The 15229-nt window shown below is 35.4% G+C and overlaps 1 protein-coding gene and 1 long non-coding RNA gene across 3 annotated transcripts in view; one reads left to right on the top strand and one right to left on the bottom strand.

Moving 5' to 3' along the window:
• On the top strand, positions 1-3392 carry LOC141375847 (E3 ubiquitin-protein ligase RBBP6-like). Of its 2 annotated transcripts, XM_073910822.1 has the most exons (7): positions 11-588; positions 782-878; positions 982-1057; positions 1204-1292; positions 1369-1429; positions 1532-1671; positions 1767-3392. In XM_073910822.1, exons 1-7 carry the CDS (start codon positions 429-431, stop codon positions 1939-1941), a joined length of 798 nt encoding a protein of 265 aa, XP_073766923.1. In that variant the 5' UTR covers positions 11-428; the 3' UTR covers positions 1942-3392. The 2 variants fall into 2 exon arrangements, with proteins under 2 accessions (XP_073766924.1, XP_073766923.1); XM_073910823.1 differs by lacking the exon at positions 1369-1429 and having other exon boundaries at positions 1-588; positions 1767-3258.
• The window catches only part of LOC141375850 (uncharacterized), a 26435-nt gene continuing 14528 nt past the window's right edge, over positions 3323-15229 (bottom strand). Inside the window, exons 11-12 of the long non-coding RNA XR_012384657.1 lie at positions 3974-4035; positions 3323-3865 (exon numbers count right to left, since the gene is read on the bottom strand). This is a non-coding gene — a long non-coding RNA (uncharacterized lncRNA). The remainder of the gene's footprint in view (positions 3866-3973; positions 4036-15229) is intronic.

A 15229-nucleotide genomic window follows, 5' to 3' on the forward strand; every position in this document is an offset into this window, starting at 1 on the left:
AGTTGAATCAATCCCTGAATCATCGACTCACCCGAGTCTTCTTGGCGAAGGCCTGAATCGTTCGTGCAGGGAAACGTCGCTGTGTATTATTATTAAGATATGGCCAACTGTTCTGCTGTTTATTTTATTATACTTATCGCAATGATTTTACTACTACTATCAATAAAATTAATATTAATAATGATAATATTGCCGGAAGTTGTACAGCGCATGCGTCACGTGTTCATCATCAGCATCCATGACAACCGTCCTGTGGGTGTTGTTTGAATCTCGCTGTGTCGATTGGCATCTGATCTCTGCGTCCTCCGTGACAATTTTTCCAGATTATCGATATTATTGATCGTTGGATACGTCGATTGATCGCCTGCTGTTCCCATCACTCAGGTTTGACCCTTTTTATTACGCTGTGCTTTGTGTTTGTGTTCAGTATGTCTTGTGTTCACTACAGGTTCCAGAGTCGACTCACCTACGACTCGCTCCAGTTTGAAGGCCTCAACATCAGCGCGGGGGAGCTGAAGCGGCAGATCATGAGGAGCAAGAGGCTGAAGTTCTGCCAGCTGAAGATCAGCAACGCCCAGACTGATGAAGGTGAGTTGAGGAAAAGACACTTCAACTGTTCTACGCTAACATTAGATGCGTTACATCAGACACTTCTGGAAGCTGTAAGGTGGTGCTGATGCTGACATGTAGGGATGTTTTGGCTGTTTTAAAAGGCTAATGGCTCTCAAAGTATACCGTGCTCCATAATTATGTGCTGATTCTGATTTTATTTTGCTGTCAGAATACACAGATGATGCTCTCATCCCTAAAAACACGTCGGTCATCATCAGACGGATCCCTGCGGCGGGACTGAAGTCCTCAAACAGAAGATTTGTTGGGTAAGTGCTGTGAAATGAGCACACGCGTCCTCTGTTAGATGTTATATGAAGACTCCTGGTCTGTCCCTGGTGTTTTAGTCACACAAGCTCCTTTGTTTTGCAGACATCAAGCTGGACGCTGGCGTGAACCTTCACCTAGAGCTGATCCTTCACTCCTCTCACTGGAGCAGTTGTTGAAGGTATTGAACAAATGAATAGCACAATAGCAAAACGCAATGTAAAGCACACAATATACGCACACGCACTCAGCTTCTTAGGGAGATTTGAGATTGTTTGAAGGGTTGAGGGTGAAAAAGATTCAAATGTGCAAATGCCTGTGAAACAGACTGAGAATCTGGCTGAGGCAAAGGCGTCAGAGGAGGACAAGCTGAAAGCGGTGATGTACCAGTCCAGCCTGTGCTACTACTCCAGCAGGTGAGCGTTCAGACACTGACAGGTTTGCTTTGTGAGAGATGTCTGAGCTGATTCTCATGGTTCTGATGTTCACTAGTGAGGCCATGAGGCTGCTTGGGATCCCGGGACACCACATTAGGCACTGCCCCACTAATGTGGTAACTGGGTTTTCCAAGCTCACGGTTGCTGTGAACTTGAGCTCTTGTCCTCATCAGTCAGATTGTTTGCTCAGAGTTTGACTGTCACTCCTCAATTCACAGGGCAGCCGCTCCGCGCCGCACAAGCGCATCCGGAAGAGCACAGGGATTCCCCGCAGCTTCCTGTTGGAGGTGGACGACCCAGACCGAAAGGGAGTCATGATAGACGGCAGCGGCCGATACGTCATTCCCATCATAGACGCGTGAGTAAACTGTACTTGGCATAGCCGCATGTTCTAGTGTTTGTCCAAATCTCACATGATGTCTGCTTGTGTGTGTTTGCGCTCGATCTGTTCAGTGAGGCCTATGCTGCTGAGAAGAGAAAGAGGCCGACCTTCTCCTGCCAGACCGAGCCTTTGCCCTCCTCGTCCTCAGCAGGTGCGGCATCTTCGGTCCGGGACGCCGGAGGGAAACGGTCCCGCTCCCCATCTTCACCAGAGACGCGCGGCGACCAGAAGAGACCACGTCGCTGAGAGACCTTCATGCAAGAGACCTGGAGCCGACGTGTAAATATTGTACATAGTTTATTAATAAAAGATAATAAAGATTATAGCCGCATGAACTGTGTGGACTGGTTAACCTTCACTCCAGCAGTGCAACAAACACACACACATACAGGCATACATGGTTTATGAGGTCAATGTGACTTTTTGGTGGTTTACGGGGACATACCTTTGCCAACATCCTACGAACATAAAACTTGTGCCAAAATTTTTTATTTGAGCTACAAAAGGCAAACAACGCTTAAAAACAGCAATTTTAGTTTCACAACACACTCAAATTAACTATGTGACATTTTACAGGCTTATGGGGACAGACAAAATCATGGTTTACAAGGTCTGTTTACATGTTACACACAAACCTAGCCCCTTCATGGTTTAAAAGGACTGATTAACACATTTTACATATCACACTATTCTGCTATTGCAGTAAGGGTGACAACAGAACAGACTCTGGCTTTCCTCAGCTAGACACCTGCTAAACCCATCTCAGTTGCTAAGGTTCTGCCTGTCACTTCTTAAATGACAAAATACTATTTTGCTTAAAATACACTTTTGATTTAACAATTCTGTAGGCTTATTGTGTTGTATCAGTTAAACAATCTGTTTAATGTACTGTTGAACAATAACCTGAAAAAGACAGCATTTTAACATTAAAGTATGAAGAGTTAATTGTTTAAGGGCCTTTGCTCTTATTTTATAGGACAGTAGATATTTTGAAAGGCAACTTCAGATAAAAAAAGAACATAATTGGCAAAGAACCTTCAACCATGAACAACCAGAAGCACAACTGTACGATAACATATTCATTATTTTATTCTTTTACTTGGCCAGAGCACAAATGTTCCCCTCTGTGAACTCTGTGTGGAGTTTGCATGTTCTCTGTGTTGGAGTGGGTTTCCTCCAGGTGCTCCGGTTTCCCCCACAGTCCAAAGACAAGCGGTACAGGGGATTGAATACACTAAATTGTCCGTAGTGTGTGTGTATGAGTGTGTATGGATGTTTTCCAGTGATGGGTTGCAGCTGGAAGAACAACCGCAACGTAAAACATATTCTGGATAAGTTGGTGGTTCATTTCACTGTGGAAACCCCTGATAAATAAAGGGGTTAAGCCGAAAAGAAAATGAATGAATGAATGATTACAGCTTATAAACAAACTAATGGTATTTTAAAATTTAATTAAGTCGTTCAACAGATTATTCTTTTTCAAATTTAAATATTTATACTAGAACACAACATGGTAGTGCACTAGAATACTGTCAAATACAAAACATTGCCACTCAATGACAGAAATAAAAAAATAAACTTTTTTAATTTTACTTTTGAAGTCCAGGAAAACAGCAGGGGAACTAAACATGTATATACATTTTATTATGAAATGCATCAACTATTATCGCTCTGACAAGAACAAAAAATAGATGGATAAAAATAGATAAAAAGATAGAAAAAAAGAAAAAAAGATAAAACTAGACATAAAAGTTTGATTCCACAAATTGAATGATACATACAGAATGATATGAACACAAAACAGATTAAAAACTAAATTTCGTAATGTGACAGTAATATAATGTGTTATAATGTGACTAATTAATATCATACACATTTTCACTTTTTTGTCACAGTGACAATATTTGACCATTTTCAAACATGTAAATAAAAAACAAAAAACATGTCTTTTTGCTACTCAACACTGTTGTAAATGTTTAGTCTGAGGGACTGCATTTGTGGGTTATGTATTTTTGTGTGATGGGTATTGCCCAGGCTCATGAAGCAGACGTGGACCTGGACTGTGGAGCAGTACCAGACTGTGGAGTAGTGGCAGACATGGGTTGAGAAGCAGAGGCAAACTGTAGAGCAATGTAGAGACTACCCTAGAGTGATGATGGACTGTGAAGCACTGGCATGGAACAGAAGTGGGTTTGAAAATGGTTAAATATTGTCACTCTGTGACAAGGAAAAAAAATGAAAATGTGTATAATAATAATCAGTCTTTTGAACTCATTACAGCCTTCACGTCTGCTTTTGTCCATGGTCTTCTCATGTAGGTTGTTCTGCCAGTGCTAGAGCCTGAAAGCAAACAAGATGATTAACTGTTAGCATCACTGACTTTTAATAGATCATATCAACTGTTCATCAATATCGTTTAAAAGTCTCTTTCTTGGAAAAAAGGTTAATCCTTAGGTGTGCACTTACACCATGGTTATACATCACACAACTACATGATTTAACAGCAACATATGCGAGTATAACTTTCAGTAGCTGCTTTGAATCATTGTGGACTATTGAAAGTGATATGACCTTTCCATGTAAAGACTTTTCTTAATTTTAAAAAAAGGCAATCAATAATTTCATAATATTCCCTATTATATTTTTCCACTGGAGAAAGTCTTCCGTTTTTTAGTTTAGCTGAATAATAAAAAGGTAAAAACTGCAAAGGTCAATATTATGAGCACAAAAAATAAAATAAAAATATATAAAATTATAAAAATTAAAATTTATTTTTTGATTTTTTTGTCAGCCAGATATCGCAGAGCCCTATTTAAAAATGGCCAGATACAAAAGAGAAAGTGATAAATGGAAGACATTGACGAGAAATGTAGCATAGGAAAAAGCATTTGTGCATTTGCGCTACAAGCACTGCGATAGAAAGTCTGAACGTGTATTGAGTGCTGCTGGAAACATTGCGACTCCAACTAGGTCTGCTTAATCCAGACAATGTGTCAGCATGTTAGCTTTTCTGTCAAATAATTTACCAAAAACAGTGGAGAGTTAGTAGCCTACGCTGTTTTTTCCTCAACATCTCATTTATATTGTTATCAATAGGCTAATATTTTTTGTTCTTCTTTTTATTATTATCATTATTATTATTATTAGTTACTATTTATATTATCACTGATACTGAAAAGTGTTATTTAGGCTATTTGTGAAGTTCTTAAAAATGTAACATTTAATTATTATACTGGAGGGGGGAACCAGTGAATATTGTCCTCACCACTTAAAAAAATGTGTAAATAAAAACAAAAAAAAAAAAACTAAAAATAAAGGATAAAAGGAAAAGCATGCTCTTCATCATTTTTCATAATCTGATTTGTACATGCTGCTGTGTGTGTGCACTTAGGCTAGACGAGCAGAGTACACACATCTAAAGTTATCTTACTGTGAGCGTTTTAATGGTCAAATAGGTGTCAAAATGCTGTGTTCAGTGATCATTTATAAGAAGCTTAAAGCACAGTTTGTTTCATATTTTTATTCTATTGTACATATTTCCCTTTGCTCATTTACAGGGAGGAAAATAACTGCATATATACAGTTGAAATCCGAATTATTAGCCCTCCTGAATTATTAGCAACCATTTTCCACCAATTTCTGTTTAATGGAAAGAAGATTTTTTTTTCAACCCATTTCTAAACATAATAGTTTTAATAACTAATTTTTTATAACTGATTTCATTCATCTTTGTTATGATGACAGCACATACTTTACTATATATTTTTCAAAGTACAAGCATTCAGATTAAAGTACAATTCAAAGGCTTAATTAGGATAATTGGGCAAGTCATTAATATTGACCTTAAAATAGGTTTCAAAATATTTAAACCTGCTTTTATTCTAGCCAAAATAAAACAAATAAGACTTCCTCCAGAAGAAAAAAAATATTATAGAAAATACTGTAAAAAAAATCCTGAATTTGTTAAACATCCTTTTGGAAATATTTATTACAAAAATATAAATAAAAAATTCACAGGAGCGCTAATAATTTTGACTTCAGCTGAAAAATCGTTTTGAATAATCTTGTTTGCAATTATGACAAAAATAATCGTGATTATGATTTTTCCCATAATAGAGCAGCCCTTACTGTATGTGTAATGTAGCCTACAGTAGATTATGTGATGTGATCAATTAAAAAATACATTTTCTTTTTTCTTAGTAATAAACATGCTTTTACACTATACTGTATGCTTTAGAAAAGATACAATAGATGGTGAGAAGTATAGCCCCAGGCTGCAAAAATTAAACAAATATAAGAATGAAGTTGTTTAGCCTTTATAGCGCCCTATTAAATTGTGTTGGGGTAAAAAGAATGTTTACATTTCTTTGACTATCATGGCGATGTTATTACCTCAAATCTTAAACATGCGCACATTGCAAGAAATGAAAATCGCGTCACAGCACACACTACAAAATATTAAGGTTATCGAGTCAATGAAACACATCACCTGATTGCAGTATAACTTGCTTTATCAATAATTATTATTATTTATTATAGGCCAGGTTACAAATATTTGAAAATCTGTCACTACATGCCAAACACTCAAAATAGGTTCCCTTTTGCATAGCTATTAGTGGCAGTTATGAATTAAATAAATGGGCATATCGGCACGTAAGGTGAGTCGCCTATTATTTATCGTCTGTTTATTTTTCTCTGTTCATTTCTTTCACATGCATGCAGAGTGAACAGTCTGTGCTGTTTCTGCTTGTTTAATAGAGCGCCTCCTCTTATAGCCGGCCTATTTCGGTATAAAGGACAAAAAAATTTTTTTTATATACTGTATGCTATTCTATCCCCTATATTAAACACAGCAAATGTATAATTAAATATTAGAAACATAAATATTTTAAGTTTCTAAAAGCACATTTTAATGTTTAAGCATTGTTTATTGGCCGTCGGCGTCGATGATGTGCACCTCTCAAAAAATGTAACTACAAGTCGCAACGACACAGAGCGCAAGGTCGTGATTTGTTTGATGGTCGTGATTGGTCGGCTTGGCAGCGCTGACAAGTCTGGGGGCGGGACCAAGAGCCGTGCGAGTGGTGCGAGCCCAATAGAGCGATTGTTTACACGTGTGGAGTCCCATGAAGGAGCTCTGGATAGAAAGTTTTGTTTTGTGTTTATCTCATAGTTAAAGTTGTTCCACGTCCGCCGGTTCCAGCCTCAAAATGAGCGAGTTTGAGTCACTTGCATGTTCAGGAAGCGTTTAGAAAAAACAAAACAACAGCGAAGAAACTCAACACAGAGGAACATTAACACCTCACTGCCAACTAGCGTTTTGAAAGTGTTAATGCAGACCAACAGAGACATTGCGCAGAAGTAAAATAAACAGCTACGCGGGTTGCATGTGCCGTGGGTTACGCCGATCATAACGCAGAAGTATAAACCAGGCTCTATAAACTTTAATTTCATAAGTGCATACAATATAATATTAATAATAATAAGACAATTAGCATGTTTATCAAGGTGAACGACATGCAGTGAGTGGATAATTCCATATGTGCAATATGTACATTTAAATCTCTCCATTTTGCTGTAATGGCTGTGCTGTGTTTGACTGGCAATAGCTTTTAGATTATAACCCGCGACCCACTTATTAATATGCAGCCTTTTTTGATTACATGGGGCCAGTTGCACCAGCAGTGTGTAAGTTAAAATGAAGCCTAGTTGTGACTTAAAGGGACACTAATTTACAATGTACGCACTACTAAATATTTCTGTGTTGCAGCATTTCACTCAGTTTAAACCTAACGCTGTGTTCCAACTAAAAATTTACCGCAGCCTCCCCCCATGTATAATGGTAGAAAAGAGATGACGGTGAGATTAGTTTACATCGAGGAGCTTGCGATGATCTCCCTCTATTCACAGCCTTATTTTCTTCCTAAATCTCGCATTTCTTTCGGTTTGTGAATGAAGAGTTTAATTTTGTTTCAAGAAATGTTTTGTGTTAACATACATTTCTTTATGACTGGGTTTTTTCTCCCTGCTATTTTTTCTTTAACGTGTAGAATATTTAAAAAATCAAGTTTTATGTTTTGATAACTTTGTGTAATTTGTGTGCATTCACAGCAAATTTTCAAAGAACAGTTATATGTAGATGCATTAGTTGCAGAATTCTAAATCAGTTTAACGATTGAAACACTTTTTATTTGATATTAGGTGATTTAATGCAACTATGTATGACTTTACGGAGAGCTTATGACCTTACTAACTACGGTTTGCCTTAAGAGCATGTGGTGCAACCGAAGTGAAAACAACTTTAGTTATAAACATGCCAGTAGTTATTATTATTATTATTATTATTATTACTACTACTTCTATTATTATTAGGCAATTTTCTGAAGCAACCCCTGTAACCAATTTAGTGCTTTTGGGTTGTTGTTGTTTTCGGTTAAAGCGCAATGCCCCATTAACACCTCAGACAGGCTGCTTCATTAATAGCCAAACATTTTGTTTGAGATGAGGGCAGGGGTATATCTTGAGTATATTTCACAAGCAAGGTTGACACAAAATCCCCGGTTATATACCTTTTACCTATAGGCCAACTTCTGGTAATGTAGGCTTATATAGGCTGTTTCTATTCACAGCAACTTATGGACTGAACTACGTGTTAATTAAAATTTCTATATTAGGCTCGTAGCAATTGATATTGGGAGTCATGGAATATTGTTTGCATTTATTTTGCATATTGTTTGCAATATCCTACTTTAATAATAATAATAATAATTAATATTATATTAAAAAGTTTTTTCTATTTCTAAATAAATAGCCTACTGTAAATTAGGCCTACAACCATTAATGATTTATATATGAAATTAGAAATGAAATTCTTAATAATATTTGTAAAGGAAACAAATATAGGTCTTATATGTGCCGTTATATATATTTCAATTAATATGGAATATAAGTGCATGTTTTCACCAAAACTATGATAGATTTTTTTTTTAAATGTGTGATTGTGTAAAACAATATACTTTGCAAATAAAATAATGTTTTTTTTTTCTCTCTCTCTAAAGAAATTGTTACCACCTCGTTTAGAGCATCATTATGGGCATTTTACGTTATAACTAATGTGGGTCAAACAATAGATCTGTGACAGAGAAACTACAGGTTTTGGGACACACTCGTCACTACATCGTTCTTTTCCCAAACGACACATTGTACTATGATATTTCTGCCGCGAGTTACGTTGTTGTTTGGGAAACCCAGCCCTGGTGCAGAGCCAGAGGAAGAAGCGTGCTGCGCTTGTGGAGCAGATAAGAAGCAAGAGAAACTTCTAGACCAGGGGAGAGTTTCCCAAACAACGACATATATCTGAATGAAGGGGTAATCTACTGTATTTTAGCCTAATTATTATTTCTAATGTTTACACACTGTGAAATAGGCTAATCCAATCTTAAAAAAACACACACACTAAATCATTTTTTGTGAATTGTTTTTATTCCAAGCTAAATAACATTTTAGAAAATGTTGCATATCAAGCTGTTGGTATCTCCTCGCGGTTGAAATTGGCTGTTATGCGAAAAAAAACAAAAACAAATATTAGCTCGCAGGCTAGTTGCTTTTTAGATTTAATTTAAGCCTATATTCAGCTGACAGCGCACACTCAGCCGCGATACAGAGAGAAAAAGTAAATAATAGATTCTTTAATGTAAACGACTAAGAAAAACTTCGGCTATATACTCGGGAGAGGACGTAATGAGATCTAGACTGGCTGTAAAATATATACACCAATAGTAATAGTTAATCAACGCATTTTATTTAAAAAAAATCTACTCATTTTAATATTGCGATTTTTACATTTTTTAGAGAATGTCTGTTTTTATTAACTTTTCTGTCATTTATTTCAAATTTGTCATTATTTTATTAATTTGATGATGTTAATATTTTACATAGGCTATTTTATATACACATCTAAAATCATTCAAATTAAGGTTGTGACGATGAGGAAATTTCCCCACCGGTTAATCGACATGTGACAACACCGGTAATACCGGTATCATAGTGGGGGTCGGGGTTTCCTCTTTTCTTTCTGCTTTTAAATAGCTTATAAATGCATATAATACTTTCACTTTCAGTTTTGCGGGAATTGCCAATTCGGCGTAAATTGTTTGAATGGACGAATGTGATGAATGTTAGAATGTTTTTAAAACGAATAAGAAAATAAAATAGCAAGATAAGTAATTAAATTGCACAAAGTTTAAATAAGATTAAACGAATGAACAAGAAACAAATATAAAAGAAAAGCTTTCAAAATTACATTACAAAAATGACAGGTTGACACAGTCTTTAAAAAAAAATAAAAAATAAAACATTGTAAATTGGCATTTATTAACAGTGAGGTTTACTTGTTCTTTGCGAGGAATCCTGGCCAATATGTTGACCATCTCTGGCTTAAGATGGGATCTTGTGGGGCTTACTATGTTCCCCATCGTGCTGAACACACCCTCAGATGAGCAGCTTGTTGCACGTAAAGATACTTTTTGGTTACATTTGCTAACAGGGGGAACATGTTTGGTTGTCTTTTGTTGTCCTACCTGACTTCAATAGAGTGGAGGAACTATGACGTCAATTTGTATGCAAAAACCCGGAAGCGAGTTAGCATTTTAGCACTTCCGGTTCCCTCGTCCCAAAGTCAATGGGTTTTTTGAATGGGGTTTCAGTAAAATCGCTCAAATAAGGTCCGTGGCTAACACCAACTCAATATACTTTCACGTTTTGTTCTACGACATAAAACACATCAGTTACAGCACACTCTTCAACTTTTAAATCGATTATGCTTCTTTAAAAAGACGGTTGCTATCAAGTTGCTAAATGAGACTACAGGCTGCGTCGGGGGCATTATACGTCATCGAGCTGATCTGGTCTGGAGCGCAGCTCGCTTGGGCGTTTGGATTAGTCTGTGATTTAAGTATTTTCAGAATAGTATTTTATAGTTTGTTGTATTATTCTAATTGAGAATTCAGATTGTGTGTAGATAATTCCTTCACATGTAAAGGCTGTCGAGACAGATTCATTTGTTGATCATTCATTTTAATTAAACGATAATATGAAGATACTGCTCAGTTTCTTTCCTGCTCTCAGTAATGCAAACGTGTGAATAAATGTGTAAAAATACATGCATGTTAACTGTCATTTTAACGTGATCAAGTGATTTCTCGTCTTTTTTTCTTCATCAACACATTTAACTCTGTCATAACTGCAATATTTACACTCCTCCATAAAACGTATAGCAGATGTGACTGTATTGGGCTGTTTTTCGCTGTACTTCGTGACACAAAAGGAATATTGAATGTTATTCTGTGTCCATGATGATGAAACCTGCAGGCATTTGATAGACTTGTTCCTCCTCACGCCGTCGTCTGTTAAGGTAAGCGGGCTGTGTGCACGCGAGCGATACACTTATTTAAATATGTCTCATAATAATACTATATAGGCACATTTATACACATTTTTTAAACTTTTAGAACAACCGCAAAGCAAAACATGTATTTCCCACGTAAAAACGATCCAAAAGGCACAAAGGTCTATGTGTGTTTGCGTATTTATTAGTTTATAATATATAGCGTGGATTACAATATAATATACTGAGAGATTAACTCTTTGTCATGGACGTTATTTCTAAAAATAAGCTTGATAAGTCGTCTGTAGTAGGGTGGGGCTGACGTCACTGACGAGCGCCCCGAGGGCGCTGTAGTCCGTTTATAGCCTTATGTTAGCTTTTTAAGTCTTGCGTTTGCATTTAAGATCCAAAAGTGCTCAATGTTATATTTTCGTGTGACAATTATCCGGCTGAACAAAACGTGTAAGTGTAATGAACAGTGTTTGAACACAGAGCGTATTATTCGCAATCTTCGAAAACCCTATGGGAAAATCCTATAGGGATTTCCACGAGGGAACCAGTTTTATGCTAGCAGCCGATTAGCCTACAAAGTGACGTCATAGTTCCTAGTTCCTCCACTCTATTTCTTAATGTATTATTTAGCCTATTGCATTATATATTAATAGCTTAGTCCTTATGAACAATCCGTTTATAAAATAGCCTTATTAACGAATTTATAGGCTAGTGAAGAATAAACCGAATATGAAATATGATCCTTGCATAATGATCACAACTAAACAAGCTAGCACTCATTTTATATATAAACTTTAAATAAAAAAGAAAGAAATGTTAAGAAATTAAACATTGTGTAAAAAATCTAAAGACAGGCTAAATAAAAGTAATTTTATTTAACAGGCTAAAAAAATAATCAACATGTAAATGTATAAATATTTCGATAAGTATTGTTATGGAATATTTATAACTATATGATCTTGCTTTTTTGGTTATATCCATACAAGCTTTGAGCTCTCTTACAAGCACAGTTGACAGGCGCAGGTGTCTTATGTCACTGTCAGTGGCGGATTACACACAGCATACTCTGGCAAGATGTTTTATTTGTTGCCGATTGGCGTGTTGTTCCTTTTTTAAAACACCTTTTGTTTTTAAAATCCCTCAAGGTAATGTTGTCTATCGAGTTATATAGTCTCCCTCGGAGATATTGTAGTTCAGTAACATGCTTCGCAGCATATAACCGTGAAGCTTAAATAGGCTGAGCATATTTTTATTAATTTTAAGACACATTAATACAAACTAGCCACCGTTTGATTTTTTTTCGTTTACGTATATTTTTATCAATCGAAAAATGCAATGAATAGTTTAATTTGGTTTTCATTTTATTAGAATTAATATAATTAATAGGCTACACAACTCCTATTGGCTCGAATTGCGTTTTGACAGATAAGGCGTGACTTTCTGGCTCAAAGATATTTGTGCCTGTTAATTTCAGCGCTGTATTTTGAAAGATTTCGCAAAGGCTTCAGCTGTTCTACCTGTCAGCTGGTACCAGCCTCAGTTTTGCGACTTGACCTGTGTGGCGTTTCGATGTCTGAATGATAGCGAGAGAGAGATGAGATCAGACCTCAGATTCGATGTGTTGCCGCACTTCACAGTTACTTTATAGCAATTTTTAATATTGGCTCACCTAAATTAACTTTTCATTTATTAAAAGCCGAAATATTTCCAGACAGATGAAGCAACTTTCGGTTTTTAAAGACAGCGGCCTCAGTGATAAAAGACGCGCGCACACAGGTTACATTCTTGTAGGCATATTCATCTTTTATTTTTTTACATGAAATGCATAAAGTGCAAAAAAAGAAGAGCTGAACTTCGGAAAAAGTGCTCACTTCAGTTGCCGTGATGATTGCTTTGTTTCTCTGCAGTTGGCTTGTCGATGGCGCGGCATTGCTACATCATTCTTGTTTTAATAAAAATAAGATATTTATTATTAAACACTGTGAGATGATGGTCGCGTGATTTTTAAAATGAGAGTATGCCTTGCATATTTATTCTCACGTGATAAATGAAATATGACGCATTACTATGTTCAGATTTTAATTATAAAGCATGCTCTGGCCTTAAGTAAATTATTACGAATTCTATTTTCCATTTAATTAAAATAAATATTTAATAAAAAAATAAATAAATAAAACGAATACTTAGAAAAAACAAATGTGAGGACGGTGTCACGGTAAAAACGTGATGTCACCGGTGTTGCGTCTTAAAACCGGTATCACCGTCAACACCGTCTATCGTGGCAAGCCTAATTTGCTTTTTTAACTTGTGAGAGAAAAGCGAATTTTACCTGTCAGTGGCTGCACATTGCTCCTAAATAGCATAAAGCATTTCTTTCTTTTGTAACATTCTTTTTTTTTTTTTTTACTTTAACCCATTAAAAGAAAAAGTGTCATAATAAATACAATTATTATTAAAAATGCAATTAAGTTTTGTCTGTCGCATAGTTAACTATGTGATGTGGGTAAATGGTGTTTCAATGCTGCAAGTCCTATATTTCAAACCTGCGGGAAGCACTGTAATTGATCGTTTTTTTTTCCCAATAAGGTGGTTTAATAAATACATTACAATTTTTAATTAAAAGTTATTCACATTAAATAATAATAATAAAAAACATTGGTTTAAAGAATGTTAAAAACGCAGGATTATGTTTTAAATAACTCCAAATCGAGGCATTCATTTTAGGCCTCTACAAACTACAAAACGTCAATGCAAATTAATGCAATACTATATGTAAAAACAAACTATTATATACTATAGTGGCCTATAAAAAATGGTCAATATTGCCTTATTTCTCGTCTCGCTCAGCACATGTGCATTGAATCGCAAGTGACAGATACAGAGGAAATTAATAAAAATAATATAGGCTAGATTTAAAATAATATAGCCCACCTAGCAGTTTTCTTTAAAATTATAATAGGCCTGTATATAAAAATGGACTGAAAATTCTTGTAGGCCTTTTGTGATGTTCAGTTATAAAAATGCTTATCTGTACATTTGTAAAACTGTCCTGTTTAGGCTATACTGCTTCTGCTTTTGAAAAGGAAAAAAATAGTCTGGGCTATACTTTGAATTAATCAAAAACAGTTATAGGTTCAGTTTGAAATTTAACTTGATAAACAGTTAATAATGGCACCTGATGTTCAAAGAAACATCAATGGGGCGTCGATTAGGGATGTTCGGTTCTGGGTTTTTTGGATGAGACTCTTAACTCCTAATTTTGGAGTCGGTGGAATAAATAATGCATTCACTTAAAATAGTGCAAGGATTAAATATGCTGTCTCATATCGCACTTTACACAATGCTACTACGTCAATTCCAACATTGTGTTGTTCTCTGGTCAGATAAAACCAGCAGTAAATCATTTCCAGCCAAAATAAAATAGTTATCAACCTAAACTTTTTTACAGCATATTTTAATTGTCTAGTTTAACTAGTTTAGTTTAACTTAGAAAATTACAATGCAATCTTGGAGACATAAAGTTAAAACATAATTTTAATATCAAAATGTTTAATGGAAAGATGAGTGGCAGTTCATTAACAAATAATCCCAACTGAGCCCAAACAATGTTAAAAACTATATAGAATAGTCTAATTATTTAGTATAGTCTAAGTATCTAAATACTTTACAGAGAGAATAAAATAATCTGTGGTTGTTCATTTCTTTGTTTATTGATCGGTTGAAGTGTCAAAAAATAAAGTAGCTAGCTTCTTCATTTGATTTAATGACCAATTAAATATTAAACCACATACATGAAATATTTAACTTAAATAATTCATTCATAAACAAACCTAAAATAATAAATAAAAGCAGTGTGACAGAGCAGTATATGCTTTAAGGCACAGTCTCTCTTATAAATGTGGTTTTCTTTAAAGTGTACTTTTAAATAGCTCATTAGTTTACTCTTAAATATTACTGTTTGTTTGTGCAATTTGTTAATTATTGTAATTTAATAAAGGTGTGTTAATGAGACGGCGGAAGAAAAGGAGTGACTCAGACCTAGTTTTTGAACATTTTACCTTGACTATATTTTTATTTAAAAATCCTCTTTTGGAAGTTTTTGCGTTCCCTCGCAGATGTTTTGCGTTCTCGCAAAAC

The sequence above is a fragment of the Danio rerio genome, chromosome 8 (assembly GCF_049306965.1).
Source record: "Danio rerio strain Tuebingen ecotype United States chromosome 8, GRCz12tu, whole genome shotgun sequence".
In the NCBI taxonomy this organism is placed as follows: Eukaryota; Metazoa; Chordata; class Actinopteri; order Cypriniformes; family Danionidae; genus Danio; species Danio rerio.